General features: G+C 39.6%; 1 protein-coding gene across 1 annotated transcript in view; it reads right to left on the bottom strand.

Moving 5' to 3' along the window:
- The window catches only part of pamr1b (peptidase domain containing associated with muscle regeneration 1b), a 45,948-nt gene extending 33,467 nt beyond the window's left edge, over positions 1-12,481 (bottom strand). Inside the window, exons 1-3 of the mRNA XM_081355415.1 lie at positions 12,280-12,481; positions 2,240-2,416; positions 1,170-1,295 (exon numbers count right to left, since the gene is read on the bottom strand). Of these exons, the coding sequence (XP_081211541.1) occupies positions 1,170-1,295; positions 2,240-2,416; positions 12,280-12,403 (427 nt within the window). The 5' untranslated portion in view covers positions 12,404-12,481. The remainder of the gene's footprint in view (positions 1-1,169; positions 1,296-2,239; positions 2,417-12,279) is intronic.
- Between the last annotated feature and the right edge of the window lie 4,360 nt (positions 12,482-16,841).

Below are 16,841 nucleotides of genomic sequence, written 5' to 3'. Positions count from 1 at the left end.
AAACACAAATTAACCTCTGATTCTTCAACTCCTCATGCCCATGTAATAATGTTTTGCCCTGACAGTGAAAAACAGCGTTTACCTGACATAGTGATAAACTCTTCCCAGACATACACTACCTTTGTTTGAGTAGCCAGCAGATGGCATTATGTAAATGTGGTGAATAATGTGAGTAACGTTACAGAAATATTGGCAGGACTACAAACAAGGTGTTTTCTGTTGGAGAGATTGATTCCCTTTGGAGGGGACGTTTATCAAGTTTTGTCAAATCAATGTGTTGCTCCTGTCGGCATTGCTCGACGCTTGTTTTTCGCCAACTGAACATGTTCAGTCTGTGTTTGTTGGGTTGTGGAATGTCTGAGAAGTGACACACTAATCTGGTGATTGGCAGCGTTGGTCGGCTTCTGTCGGTGTGTGTGAATTAGCCTTAAAGCTGCTCCATATGGAAGATCTGTATGTTCAGATAACTGCTGAAAACAGAAACGCAGGCTCAACCGGGTCACTGAAGTTAGCAGCGCTATGCACTTGCTAGGAATGTTTTTTCTTCGTGGAAGTTTTGCATTTGGTGAGCTAATAAAATATTAAAACTCAGTCAAATCAGTTTTTTGTGTGCAGTTATTTAATTATGCCATCCAGTATCGTGGACTCACTCTCTCTCGTTTTATACAAATGCAGAGGCGGCCATTTTGTGACTATTGTTTTGTACACTTGTTTGATCTTGCGACGCTGCAACTGCTCTCTCCGCGGAAGCTTTGAGTTTAAACACCTAATAAAATATCTCAACTCAGATCAATATTTCGTGTCTAATTGTTTACATACGTGGCAAGTATCCGTGTAATAATCGGGATAATGTACATCTAGCCGGTTGTTATCTCAGAATAAACCCCCTTCAGGTTGATGCAAGACCTGATCCTGATCACCCTGTCAGGGTTTATTCTGAGATAACAACCGGCTGGATGTACATTATCACTTACTTATCTGGGTAAGCTGGCTGATTATTGATACAGGAAAAACTGCATTAAAATACAAGCATTTCACAAGTCATCTTTAAACAAGCAAGCAAAGACTGAATATTTCACAGTCACGATCCAGAGAAAGAAATTCCCAGATGATTTTTAAATCTGTCATTACTCTGAATGCATGAACACTGCAGATTGTAAGGAACTTACTTAAACAGTCCCCACCGGACCATCCTGGGCGACACTCTGCACAGTACTGCCCTTTTATAAAGAAATCGTCCCTTGGGCCCCATGTGCCGTTGTTACAGCGCTTGCAGTTCTCAAATATGCTGCAGCCTGAAGTGGAAAAAGCAAAAGCCCTAGATTTAGAAAGAGGCATTGAAGACTGGGATTTAGTTCTAATGAACTGGCAAAGAAGATGCAAAGAGCTTGCGTGTTTTCTATGACACAAAGATGCCACCACCGTTCGTCATTTGGGAGATGGCCAGTAATATTACCAGAACATACAGAATGTGTTCTACATGTGGTGTGACCTTTAATACACTCCATGGTGGAACTGTAGGGTTAGAGTACTGACGTTGTATCTAGTCTTATTAGGCTGTAATGAACTGGAATTATTCTTCAAATCAGCATTATTGCAAAGTTTTTCATTGAACTCGCCATACTAAATTATGAGATTTTCTTGTATGAATGATACATGCACTTATGCCTCACATTTTGGCAAAGACATGTCAGAATACAGCAAAATCTGACACTTTGAGACAGGAGTGCCTATGATACCTACTGATGCAGTCTGGGTAAGTTCTGAGACAGAGCCTGAATCCACATTTCTGACTGTAAACAGCAATTCAGGAATTTTTCTAGATTACAAACATCTGGCTGTTCGCATGTACAGACATTTAATTTTCCTGTTGCTGTAAAATCCTTTATAGACATCACACAGTCAAGAATGTGACAAACATTATTGCTCAGGGGGAAAAAAAATCCTTTAACCATTAAATCCAAATGGAAGGAATGCACTCACTCTTTTCTTTGTTTACAAGGTTCCAGAGAAAAATGTTAGCAAAATCAACAAATCATAAACCAGGATGGACTGAAGGACATATATGACATTTATATTTCTGCCAGGTGTTTGATTGCTTTTGAGCTGCAGAATTATTAAAAATATAGGATCAACTGAAGCGATTAACAGTGAAAAACCATGAACAAACCAAGACATGCATCACAAGAAGAGAAAATTGAGAAATATCTGCAAACCTGTTTGTGTGTTATCTGCTCACCTGGATGTATGATGCAGGGATCGCATTCATTTACAGCATTACGACAGCATGGCACTGCGTAACCTACGGGATACCCCTGAAGAGGGCATTTACAGTGGATGACGTCATATTCACAGCATCCCCTGCACATCACGCTCCACTCGGGCCCTGGACAGTAGCTGTACAGGAACCTGTAATCTAACAAGCAACTCACAATATCATAGGCAGTACATACTGATGACACACATTATAATCAAAATGAATATACCCTTTTAACTTTACACTAAAGTTGTAATTGTTAATGGTAATTGTTGCATTAGTTAACAAGAAGTCTAAGAAGGAACCAGATCAGTATACAGCATTAGTTAATCTTTATTAATGTTAACTCTCTGTGACGTTCTGTGTGCTTAGTTTTGTTTTCATGGACTTTTAGTTTGCATTCGTTAGTCGCCTGTTTCCTATGTTTCCATTGTTCCTAGATTTCTGCTAATCGTTAGTTGTCATGGACACTCATTAATCATCACAGCTGTTTGTCATTGTCTCATCATCACTGTGTATTTAAGTTCCTCTTCTTGCTCACTTCAGTGTCTGGTATTGTTTGTGTGTAGACACACTGTTACGTTGCCTTCTCGCATTTTGATTACCTGAGTTTGTTTTATTAAAGTACCTTTTGTTTGTAGAAACCTGTTTGGACCTTTTTCATCATCTTCATCTGAACTAACCATAACACTTATACTAATGCATTTCTAAATATTAATATCTTCAATTTGTATCATCTGTTAATGCATTAGTTACCATGAACTAACAATTAACAACACTTATAGACAATGAGCAGCACTTTATTAAAGTTACCTGAAAGCAATAAAGAATTTTATGAGCTTGAAGTGGAAACCATTTGGACATCAGTTAATGTGTTTCTAATGTTTGTGGGCTCTTTACTAACATGATTTTTGTGTTTATTATGCACTTTTGGCAGAACAGTCATGAGGGAGGGAGGAGACCCAGAGCAGAGTCATTAGGACGAAGACCCATGGCACAAAAAAAAATTGTTTTGTCAAATCAATGTGTTGCTCCTGTCGGCATTGCTCGACGCTTGTTTTTCGCCAACTGAACATGTTCAGTCTGTGTTTGTTGGGTTGTGGAATGTCTGAGAAGTGACACACTAATCTGGCCTTAAAGCTGCTCGGAAGATGGAAGATCTGTATGTTCAGATAACAACTGCTGAAAACAGAAATGCAGGCTCATCCGGGTCACTTAAGTTAGCAGCGCTATGCGCTTGCTAGGAATGTTTTTTCTTCGTGGAAGTTTTGCATTTGGTGAGCTAATAAAATATTTAAACTCAGTCAAATCAATATTTTTTGTGCAGTTATTTAATTATGCCATCCAATCTCGTGGACTCACTCTCTCTTGTTTTATACAAATGCAGAGTCATTAGGACGAAGACCCATGGCAGAACAGACGGAGAGAGGAGTCAGGAGCCCAACCGACTGAAGTGGAGGTGGGAGAGGTGGAGACCCCGGCAGAGCCAAGGAGACAAAGACCCAGGATGACACCGCTGGACTGGAGGGCCTAAGCAGAACCCCTGGTTCACAGGATCTGGTTCACAGATGTGAACAGATTTGTACAGGTTGCACATCATTGAAAACACTAAAAGCACTCATAAATGTTATCAATAAGTGGAAATTGGTTATTTTTGCGTTTTTCCAAGCAATTCCGTTCTTCCGGGTTAAAAAGCAAAGTCGAAGCAAAGTCAGGGAATGTGAGGTAGAAGCACCTCCGGAGTGTGTGATTGGCTGTGGCTGACCCTCAAGATAATCTTTGCATTTATTCATGAGAAAGAGCTCATTCAATCCAATCACTGCGCTGTATTATGCATGAAATCGCATTACCACGGAGAATTCGAACAACATGCGCATGAGAGCGGAAGTGCAGCGATGAGTTCAACAACGCTTCATGACACTTTAAGGTGCTATCGCTCCAGGATACCAGGTGGCTGGACTCAAGGAACTCCTTCTCGTAATCTTTCAATGGATGGCCATATTGTGCAAGGGAGAGGAGAATGTCTTTGCGGGAGTGAATGGAAAATCCTGCTGGGTTCATTTTGGCTGGGTAAGGCCTTCTGTCAGGGTTTACACAGGAACAAGAGAGCAGGGATACTGCAGCAATAGTAAGTTTATTAAACCAACAGCAGGATTAACACATGGCAGGTTAGTAATGACTTTGATGACAGACCACGGAGTGCAGACATCCCACATCTCCCGGAAGTTCCGGGAGTCTCCCGCATATTGATAGCGGCTCCCTGATGCCTGCAAATGAGTTAAAATCTCCCGGAATCTAGAGCGAGCAAGCAAGCAAGAGCGCGCATGCGACGAGACAGAGACTGTGTTCCAAACCGTGTAGCGCGCGCACGGCAGAGAGGGAGAGGGAGCGAGAGACCTTGCGTGTGTGCCTCATGAAGCGCATGTAAGATAGAGAGCATCCTGATTGGCCTGTTTCGGTAAATCAACCAATCAATTGTCAGTGTGGGTGGGCTTTTATCTCTTCTCCCAAACCGAATTAATCAGTTCAGTGTAACTAGAAACAGGAGCGCCATGGCAGAGGAAGACTGCCACAAAAAACAAAAGTATAAGACACATTTTACGCCAGACTACACGAAAGTGTACCCCTGTCTTATAAGAGTAAAACATAATGACAGTCTTGCACGCGGTACAGTTTGTAACAGTGACTTCAGCATTGCCCATGGTGGGTTAAATGATTGTAAAAGACATGTTGAGGTGAGTTCAACAAGTTTCATTACATGTGCATATTATTCAGGCCGGCTAGTTGCCAAGGCTACATGAAAACAACAAACTCCTTAGACCTGTTTAAAGTTAAAATGGAATATAAATAAAAGCAGTTTACATAAATAGTACAAGCAGCTTATGTAAATAGTAAAAGTAATCTAAATTTTTTAACATAATTAACAAGTAATTGCATAGACCTATAGCCTATAGAAATGATATATTATGCTTTTATATCTTTTAGGGACCACAGCTCTGTGGTGAAATGTCATATGCTTGGGGATACCTCCCTGAAATTACTTTTTGCAGGTTGGGATGTCTGGGAGTGAACAAACTGAGTGATAGCTTTAATCTTATCTGTCAGGCAGAGAGTGATACACACACACACACACACACACACACACACACACACACACACACACACACACACACACACACACACTCACACACACTCACACCCAGCAGATGAGATGAGAAGCACAGAGGAGATTACCAGGAAGAGACAAGGAGATGACTTGGAGTTGATACTGAAGACAAAACATTATCAATCTCACAAGGCAAAGATCCAGTTAAGTGAGTCTGTTAACTCTCAACAAGGCGGTGTGTGTGTGCTGGGTTTTTATAGCATGGTGATTGGAGTGCTGATGAGGGACAGGTGTGTGTGATCGGGTGCCAGGGAGGATCATGGGAAATATAATCTGTGTCAGAAATCAGCTGTTGCTGCTGATTTTTTTGTGAATATAAAATCACATTTACTGATGACTTCTACAGACATATTTGCTATCCGCCTTGAAGATTAGGAACATTTTTGCCTTGAATGTTTTATATGTCATTGCTAAAAATCAATTTATCATGGAAGAAATGAATGGAATTTTTCCTTCCTCACTAAACGTCTTTTCAAGAGACGACCAACGTGGCACAAATTAAGGACTTTGTTTGTACAATTTAGGCATTTGTCCTTGCAAAACTGTCTGCAATGATGGCTTGCCAGTCTTCCCGTTATGTATTAAAGATTTGGCTTAGAAAATGTTGACATGTTTGTATGGTTTTAATAAATGTTTTGCAATTTTTGCTTTACAATAAAAAGTCCAGCGTTTCCCCTCAATGTGCTCTTTTATTTTAAATAATGTTAGTAAAGAGCCTACATGTCATGTCTAGTTTTGAGTTTTGTTTCATGGTCATGTTTCATGTCCTTTATTTTGAAGTTCCTGGTTTTACCATGTACTCCCCTTGGCATGTGTCCTATGTTGTCATTGGGTAATTGTCTTAATTAAGCCCTGATGTTTGCCCTATTACTTGGTCGTTTATTGAAGTAACTATGTGCCAGGTCTTTGCCCATTGCCAAGTTAAGTTTTTGTTCCAGTTTATGGTTTGTTTCATGTATTGGATTTTGTACATAGTCTATGTTTCATGTTCTTGGATTTGGGATTTTCGCTGTAAATAAACTGCACTTGGGTTCGCTACGTCATTGTCTTCGTCTGCTTGCAAGCTCGTCATTGTCCTCGTCAGCTATGTTACACTACAAACATTATTAACACATCAAGTAATGTAGAAATGTCACACTTTACAGTAAGTTTCACAAATATACATAATAAATACTTTATTAAAGGTAAATCCGGTTAGTAAGGAGGCCAAAGATAAATAAATAAATGTAAAAATAGGAAAGTAAAGAAAAAATGTATTTGATAAAAATGAGGGATGCGGTCCTTGCGTAGCTCCAGTGCATCACTGATTGAGAGGTCAAGTATAGAAGTGTTAAGGGTCAGATCTTACTTCGTGATAAAGATCAGAGTTTGCTACGGGTTGAGTCAGATAAACTGGAGAGTTCCTAATTTTCACCAATTCGCACAGCATCGTCATCAATCCCCGAACCATCGACGACATCAGACTCTAGGTTGATGATGCCTAGACGCCCAGTGGACGGTAGCAAAGGTTCTAGTCTAATGCCTGTTTATTTTTTTAATCACTGAGAAAATCTCGACTCCCAAAAGCATTGTGAGCCTCAGGTAATAGTAAACCACTTGCACCAAAGGTCAATACAGTCTCCTTGGGCTCATGATACTTTTGGGAAACGCGGCCCTGGATTGTTCTGTTCTTTGTAGAAGCCGTTGGTTGGTAAACGTAACTCAAATAACTTTCAGTTTTTGCAGAGACAAGATTTTCTCTGTGATTATAACATAAACAGGCATTCCAGTAGAAACCAGCCGTCCACTGGGTGTCATTAATCTAAAACCTGACGACGGCCTTGATGGTTCCAGGCTTGATGATGATGCTGTGAGGAAGGAGCACATAAAATGCTGGATTCAGCTTTGTGTTTCTTTTTCTGGAAAACTGTGGTTGCCACAAAATAATTGTACATAATAATGAGAATCGATAAAAATAACTATCCAGTTGATCTGGCTTATCCTGTAGCAAACCTCATTTCCATGTTGCACATGGAAAAGTAAAAGAATAGATAAATAAATCTGGAAATAAATACATATACACAGCAATAAATAAATTTGACCCTCTATGGTGTATCGTCATTTATAAATGACGCGGAGAAAACTGCATTAAAAAATAAATAAATAATAATATTCAACCAAAATAAGTTTTATTATCATATTACATCACGTGCTTGACATTTTTGGCAACAAGGAAGTGAAGGAGACATTAGCACATGTTAGGTTACATGCTGTCTAGGCTCCATTTTGAGTTTATATTAGACAAGGAAATAAAAAAATAAAAATAAAATCATTGTACATCCAAATGGTAAAGTTTTTGGTCATTTTTACTGCACGCTTCCGCCACCTCGCACTGGGCCGCATTAGACCCCATGCTTGGGGACAGCCCTGGAAGCAGATAGTGATGGCAGAGAGGAAGAATATACGTCATAGATTGTTGTTGAAGACAGACATTTGGGTACATTATCCTATGCCAGTTTGGAAAATATCATCCATACTACAACCAGAGGTCAGGAAAGATGTCACTGCCCATTGGCCTCGTACACTGACAAGCAAATGCTCCAAAAATGATGACTAAACAGGTCAAAATGTGGAAAGCGTGGGCTACACTGAAAAAGACTGATTTTCACTTGTGCTACAGTCATTGCTTTGGAATTCCAAGAAAGAAACAAATGTTTTTAATGCATTTTGAAACACTAAGACATGGTTTCATTTCTTTCTAGGCAGCGAAATTGCATCTGCATTTCCAACTGAAATATAGTAGCACAACACCTGTCATTTCATAATTAGTCCCTCCCATAGAGGGTTACAAATAAATTAATACATAAAAAAAAAAGATTATATTTATAACAGTTAAAAATAAAAGTTAATGGAGAAAAAAATACAGAAAAGAATAAATGAAAGAAAAATGTGATGCACAAATATATTCAGGATTCATTTAATTTAATTCATTTAATTTATTCCTTTATTTATTTTCCTATTTTTACATTTATTGTAAATTTATACATTTATTTATTACCCCTGCCAACCCTGCCGATTGCTAGTGCCGACCCTTTCTGTCCCAGTTGGTTTTCATTCGAAGCAGAATGTCTGACGTGCAAAAGCTGCCACTTCTGTCAGTGGAAAATATAGGTGCCAACAACTCAGAAGCACACGTTAGTTCAGCAAAGCACAAAGCATCATCAAAAGGTGTTTGTAAGGTAAATTAAATGCCAACACTTTACAAGAAGACTAAATGTCCTTGTTGTTTACCATATTTTAGATAACTATATAGTATTTACAGTATTTGCTTTATAGCAGGATCTTTCTTTATATCAACCCTGCTCCTGGAGGGCCGCTATGCTGCAGAGTTCAGCTCCAAGCCCAATAAAACACAATTATAATCAGTTAATCGAGGCATTCTGGATTATGTGGATGGTAATGTTGGAGCAGGGTTGCAACCGAATTTTTGCAGAAAGATTTGGGACAGAGAAAAACCTCCAGGCTGGCCACTCCTGCTTTATACTGTATGATGTCAGGTTGTGTGTGCAGTTGTGAGCTTTGTCTCTTGTACACACTGTGGTATTTTTCCATGGTAACAGCTGTTTGTTGTGTTATGGTTGATTCATTCTCCTCTTGAGAACCAGTAAAGTGAAGCCTTTAGTGAAGAGGCTGGGTGTTGCTTTGAGACAACTTTGCCAGATTTGCTTTGGTATTTCCAGAGGGATGTCTCAGGAATTAAATGGAATTCTTTTGGAGAAAATAATGAAATTAACAGTTGCTGTTTAGTCTTTAAATGTAGTTTCTTGAGTGTTGAAATGATTTCCAATCATTTATTTACCAATAAATCAAGTTCTGTGTTCCTCAAGCTGGATGAAAACATTGCTCAGCTGACTATAGTCTTTCACAACCCATAACTCCCCCCAAAAACTTTCTGAACAACAACATTTTTGTGGGTTTACATGACAAACTGTAACACCCACACAGACAAGGGAAAAACAACAACAAAAGTCCAGGATTAGTTTAGCCTGCAAGGTTGAGTAAATGCAAAATACACTTTTATACACATTAGACATGGAAGAGAGAAAATATTCCAGCGCTGTGATCTAATCGCCGGATGACCTCATGTTTGTGTGTGTGTTTGCATACTGCAGAAAAACAGGGAACAGTAGTGTGGGAGGTGTCTGTAACCGTTTCAGTGTGTTAGCAAGAAGACCACAGGAGTTTCAGAGCTTAGGATGTACAGTTTATCTCATGAAGAGAATTACATGTAATGATCTTATTATAGTTATACATTTCAAAGCATTGATATATTGAATTGTAATGCCAACAGTCTAGCCGAAGTAGGTTCGTGTCCAATTTCTAGTTAAGATTCAAAGCTATAAAGTTACAAAACTACATTTGCCTTCAAAATAATAGGTTCAGTTCCCTCACTGCAAAAACCATTTTCCTCATTACTCCATATTTCCTTGATAAAAAAATATATATAATTGGATTGTTTTTGGCAGTTCTGGGGTAGTACTTGGAGAGAACTAGCAACTTTCTGAATACGACCCAGAAGTTGCCCAAGGTTTTCCTAAAGCACTGGCTCTCAACCCTGTTCTTGGAGTATTTTGAATGTCTAATTTTTGTCATTGGATCTTTACCAATGACCTGATGACCTGAATCAGGTGTGTTTGATTAGGGAAACATAGAAAATGTGCAGTGCTGGGGCTCAAGGAACAGGGCCGAGAAACCCTTTCCTTAAGATCTATGCCCTGATCTACACAATTTAAGGAATTAGAGATAATGGCCCTCATTTATCAATCTTGCGTAGAAACGGGCGTATATATTGGCGTAAAATTTTGCTTACACTCTTCTCATCGCCTGATTTATGAAGCTGTGCGTACCTTTGAAATTCTGGTGTACGCAATACCTGCCCTTGATAAATGCCGCGGCTGAAATCGATCGTCATTAGAATAACACGCCCCTATATATTCAAGTCTCCGCTCCCCCCACGCCCTCATTTTACGCCATGGACACACGGAAGACGGCAAAGAAGAGAAACTTCTTTGAGAAAGAGAAAGCGAAACCAGGGAAGTGGAAAGAAACAAAATTGATTTCTAGATTTTTATTATTAATGATGACGCTTATTGTTATTTAGAAGAAGAATGTCGTTATTATTATTATTATTTGTAGTATTATTATTATTATTTTAAATAAGAAGAATGGCATTTTTATTATTTTGTCAGTCTGAATTATTTTTTTGGTCATTGAAAGCCTTTCATTACTAAACCCAGTCCGTGCACACCTGCCGGGCCTAACCCTGGCCTAACCATCGTTTCAAAGAATAGTACAACGGCGAGCGCGTCGAGTAACCCCTCGTCCGTTTGGGGAGGTGCGCGCGCAGTCTGCGGAGACTCGCGCTGCGGAGCCAGGCGAAAGTATAAACAAGGCTTGAAACGTCAGGTGAAGCGCACAGGCTCGCAACTTAAGGAATACATATGCCTACAATTCAAATGCTTTGGTAAAGTCACACAAATTAAACATTGAAGTCCATGTTGCACAAAAATAAACACTGAAGTTTATAATTACTATGTTGTTGTTTTTTTTACAGTGGGTCATAATATATTATATCTTTTAGTTTGTCAGTGCGTTTTGTGGTGTTAGGAATTGTTTTTCTGCGCATTCCCGCACTCAAAACGTGCGTACACCACCTCCTGAGCTGGCGTAGGATTTGAGCGTGCCGTACGCCAACGTCCATATTGATAAATCTCAAAGTCACCGTGGTTTTGGGTGTACGCCAGGTGTACGCTGGAAATTTGGTGTACGCACTTTTGATAAATGAGGGCCAATGTGCGCAAACAAACTGTGCTTTTAGCAAGCGTAATAATTCAAAGTGAATGATCCCTGATCGAGTTTAATACAGTGTGACTGCAGCATCTATTGCTATCAATGTTTCTTGACATGTTAGTGTTCAGATTTTAGGATAGCAGTTGGATATTCCTCAGGCCTGAATGTATTAGCAGCCATGGAACAAAAAACTCTCACTCCGAATAACCACCGCAAAGCTCTATATACTTTCCCCACGCATAGAGGAAACCACAGTGCAATATGAATGTCTTTGTTGCCTAACTAGCCTCTGCTGGGGAATGTTTTGTGCAAATCTAGCACTCTATAAATTTCCCAGTGTATTCTTGAGGTACAGTAAGGCATAACCTTTAATTGAACTACTTGTTTTCAAAATGTGAGTTGAGGATGTGAATGTGAAGAGTTCCATTGAATGTTGTTTTTTTTTTTTTGCCTGATCTGTTCCAAAGGGTGATGAGCATAGGAATACAAAGGCAATAATCTGTGTCTTCATCTGAGCCAGAAACCGTCTCAGCGTAAATAGCATCTTGGGGTCTGTAAAATCAATCCAGGAAAATCCCTTGAATGGGAATAGTGAAGTTCATGGCCTCAGCTCAATCTTGTCTTTTACACAGATTTTCATTAGATTACTAGATTTGAAGCCACATACAGAGCAACACCATTAAATTCTGTCTATTCTATCTAAAGGTTTCATTAATATGAGTAGACAAATCACTTTTAAACATGTGCCTTTTGCCCACTTTGGAATTTGAGTTTTTCAAATTTCACATTACATTAAATCAGATGGGAGTTTTTTTTTTAAAGCATCACAAAAGAGAATATAATTCATTAAGGTAATGCAAGACAACAAACAACTGTAACATTTAACAGGGTTTTCAATCACAAAGACAGACTGGAACAGTTTCTATACCTCACACAAATAGAGAGGAACAGTTCATGACCTTGACTCTCAGACAACAAAAGAGTGTGACTCTCCATGACTCTTTAAAAGCAATTAAATTAGACTTACCATATGGCCAGGCCGTCCCCTGGGCCAACAGGAGGAAGATGATGAGTAGGGTGAAGCCAGGCAGAGAGAGAAGATTGTGACGGCTCCGCTGGCTGCGGCCCTGCAGCGGTACAGATAAACACATGCTGCCGTCTGAAGCTCTGTTTACTCTTTGAGCTCAGCTGCTTTGACATCACCTCTACTCTGTACTTCCCTCCCTCTTGACTCACATTTTCCCACTCTGTTTCTTTCTCTCTCTCTCTCTCTCTCTCTCTCTCTCTCTCTCTCTCTCTCTCTCTCTCTCTCTCTCTCTCTCTCTCTCTCTCTCTCTCTCTCTCTCTCTCTCTCTCTCTCTCTCTCTCTCTCTCTCTCTCTCTCTCTCTCGTCCTGCATACTCCCCTCAGTTTCTCTCTGTCCCAAACCTCTTGCATTCTTTACACATTCACCACATCTTCTTTGTCTCTTTAAATCTGCTATACTCAAAAGTGAAAGTTCCTATCTCTGTGTCTCTCTTTCTGTGATTTTTCCTTCTCTGTTTCTCTCCCCTCCCTTGGTTTCAGGTTTCAGAGTCCAGCTTTGTAAGAGTCTCCACTAATCATCAGCTCTGCTGTTAGAACACACTCACTGTTACAGAATAAAAGTACACACGCTCACACACACAGACAGACTTTGGGTTTTCATGATCAGTTAGTATGATTTATAAACTGTTTTCCTCATAAAATGAGGTAACAACATTTTTGTAACGTAACATGTCCCCTGAACCACACACACGCGCACACACATACAGACACACATATTTCTATTATATTCTATGCTACAATATATATTTTTTATTAGGAATGTTTAAGAAAAATAAACAATTCTTGCTTTAAACAGGAATCGAACAGTGTGTAGTCTGTTTTGTGCATAAAACAAGAAAAATAAATTTGCCAATGAGTTCTAATTTTGTAATTAAGTAAATGTATCTTGTTTTAAGGATGTTCAGATATTTAAGATAAAAAATAAAGCAAAAATAACTGATTAAGGAAATATATTTTTTGCATTGCATTTAATTTTATTCTGTTCTAGTCTAGTCTAGTCTAGTCTACTCTATTTTATTCTAGGCATAAACGGTCACACTCACAAAGCCTGATTGCAAAAATATTATTCAGTGCACTCCGCAAGATAGATAGTGCATGTTTGAGGGTGTTGCATCTAAGTTAAAGTGCCACTTTGAAGTTTAAGTAAAGCCAAAGCCAAATTTCATATTATTGTAGCTCTAGAGCGTTCTCTGTACGGTCTGTACAGTTGTGGCAGTGAGCAAATGCATGTTGCAGGAAAACTCAAACTTTAATGAATTTAGAGAGTAGAACCAGGAATATACACAGAGGAGACATACACTTACCTCATTTATCAAAAATGAGAACCGATAAAGGACTAAACAGAACAGGGGGTATGTATACACAAGTAAACAAAGGAACCAAACGAGAAACAGGTAAACATAATCAGAAAGTAAACTAAGGCACAATGAAGACTAAACTGAAAGGGTTACATTAAACCAAGACAAATGGACAAAAAACAATGAAACAAGACAGAACCCTAACAGTTCTCCTGTTTTTCGGAGGAAGATGAGGGGCAGGCGTGGGACACGAAACAGGAGGAGTCAGTCAATGGGAACACCATAGCAGCACTGACGGAGGCCAAGGCAGAGCCCTGATAGGTCTCTTGACCGGAGCCTGGGGCCAACCAACGGAGACGGAGCAAACGACAGTGGAGACCCTGCAAATGCGTGAGGACGACTGCCCATCGCGAAGTCACAGGCCGGAAGGGAACACCACCGGATTGGGAGACTGAGGTGAAGATAGTTGCCTCGCAGAGCGGGGTGAGACTGGAAGGAAAGGAGGAACCTGGTGGAGCTGAAGGGGTGAAGGGCTGAGGCGCAGCAGGAGGCCGGGATATCCGCTGGGGAACCAGGATTAAGAGTGACCAAGGTGGGGCTGGAGGGACGAGGGAGTCCAGGGGAGCCCGAGTAATGTAGAACCACGACAGAACTGAGGGAGTGCAGAATGAAGGTGACTTGCTCTGGCCAAAGAGGTGCCTTCCAGCTCTGGCTCCTGGCCGGATGCGTTGGCAGGTTCTGGCTCCATTGTGGGAGGCAGCTCTCGCACTTGGTCCATGCCAGGAGTTGGCTTGGGCTCAATATCCGTGGCGGGCTCAGGCGTTGAGGTCAGGTCTGGGGTGCTGGAATGAGGAGTCCTGTCTGGAGAAGGCAGAGAGATTACTTCTATCAAAGGAACATGTGCTGTGGAGTTGGAGATGTTGTTACTGTCCTATTGTGAGGGAGGATTGCAAGGTGTAGTCAGCGAACTCGGTGAAAGGACAGTGATCCTCCCACAACAGCACAAAGGATATCCCTTTCCAGAAGAGATGGTTGAGTGTTTCATCATCCCAGCATGCCTCGTTGTAGAACTCTAGGAAGCCCTCCATATATTCCTCCAGCATTCAGCCATTTTGGAGAAAACAGTCCTTCTCCATTTCAGTTTTGGCAAACACTATAGATATAGAAGGACGGTTCACTCCTATTACTTATGAATGGGAGAAACTTTAACACCCTGGGGTCGGCGATCACGCCGGTGTGACGAGCTTGCTTTTTTTCTTATCAGTGCAAAAGAGGCTCAAAATACTCTGTTGATTTTGATCTTACATACAAGTGTTATACATCATTCGATCCTGTTAAGTGTCTATTTTTTTTGTGTATACTCACAATAAAAACAAAGTGTTGTGCTTTTCGCCAAATAAAAAATAAATAAACATGATGCGAGTTCTGCCTTCTCTCTGTAAGTGAAGTCCATTCTGAAATGCGTCTGAAAATGAACTGTAACTCAGTGAATACTCAGTCAAACAGGCATACAGACACACAGGCATGAAGCTTGAATTCTCTTTTAAATGAAGTAATTTATATAAAAAACAAATATTCTCAGTTTATGTAATCTGTATGAAAAGAATGTCAGTCGTTCTCATTTCAGCTCATTATAGCTCAATAACTGTGAACACGCCCACGGAGAACGCACGCTATTCAAATGCAAATGATCTGAGGCAATCCATGCAAACGTGTCAACGCCCACATCAACTCGATAAAACACATCAAGTTTAATCAGACTCATGTACTTTAGGAATAATACTATCGTAATAATCATCCTGGAAAATGTACCTCAGAAGTGCTGGTTAGTTTTCTCAGGTGTGAATCAGAGCATTATTCATGATCATTCACGCCCCCACGCATGTTGCCTTTCCAAACAAAACATGTCTTACAAAATTTAAATCAATGTATTGTTTAATGTGAATGATTAGGCAGGATGATTTTTAGATCATTTTGAAGCAAAAACTCAAGGCGACAACATCCATTAGTCAAAAGTCTTGTGGACACATATTTAGTATGTGATTTGTGGCCTTATTTCAGAAACTTAATTTTTTAGTTTTTACAGTAACCATGCATAAAATATTTTCTCTCAAAAATACAAACATGTACATACATGTTGTTAACATATTATGGTAGCCCTGCTAAATAGAGTGTAATTAAACCTTTGCCATTAATATGTTTATAAGCAACTGAAAAAAGCACAAATGTCAGGGCATGTCAGAACATCTCAAGGACCCCAAAAACACCTCAGACCCCAGAGGGTTAACTCGCAATATGATGGAATACGTCCCGCCTTCTAAGTAAAAGAGCCAATCGCTGATTTGTAAAGTCCTTGCATCACTGCAGCTGCCGTTAGAAGCTCCGGTTCCCATAGAAACCTGAGACACATGCTCAGGACTTCACATGTGCATTGGCTGGTTTATTATTATTTTCAATATACATGCTGCCACTTGGTAATATTATAAGAAAACATGGAATTAGTTTCCAATATTATGCCAATGATACTCAATTATATATTTCATCACAACCAGTTGAAATCTCTAAGTTATCCAAGTTGACAGAGTGTGTTAAAGATATAAAATATTGGATGACCTGTAATTTTCTTCTATTAAATTCAGATAAGACTGAGGTATTACTTATTGGACCAAAAACCTGTACACAGAATCTCTTAGAATATAATTTGAATTTAGAAGGATGTACTGTAACTTCATCCTCTACAGTTAAAGACCTGGGAGTTATATTAGACAGCAACTTGTCTTTCGAAAATCATTTTTCATATGTTACAAAAACAGCCTTCTTCCACCTCAGAAACATCGCTAAGCTCCGGAACATGCTATCTGTTTCTGAAGCCGAAAAGTTAGTTCATGCATTTATGACCTCTATACTAGATTATTGTAATGCATTACTAGCTGGTTGTCCTGCATCCTCAATAAACAAGCTACAGTTAGTCCAAAATGCAGATGCTAGAGTTGATAATATAACACCAATTTTATTATCTCTACACTGGTTACCTATTAAGTTCCGTATCAATTACAAAGTATTGCTACTGACCTATAAGGTTTAGCTCCTGTGTAATTGACTGATCTTCTATCGCCCTACGTTCTTTAAGATTACAAAACTCTGGGTTTCTGATAGTACCTAGGATATCTAATTCCACTAAAGGAGGGAAAGCATTTTCACATTT

The sequence above is a fragment of the Scardinius erythrophthalmus genome, assembly GCF_964197995.2.
Source record: "Scardinius erythrophthalmus genome assembly, chromosome: 24".
NCBI lineage: Eukaryota > Metazoa > Chordata > Actinopteri > Cypriniformes > Leuciscidae > Scardinius > Scardinius erythrophthalmus.
This window is presented reverse-complemented; position numbering and strand designations above follow the sequence as displayed.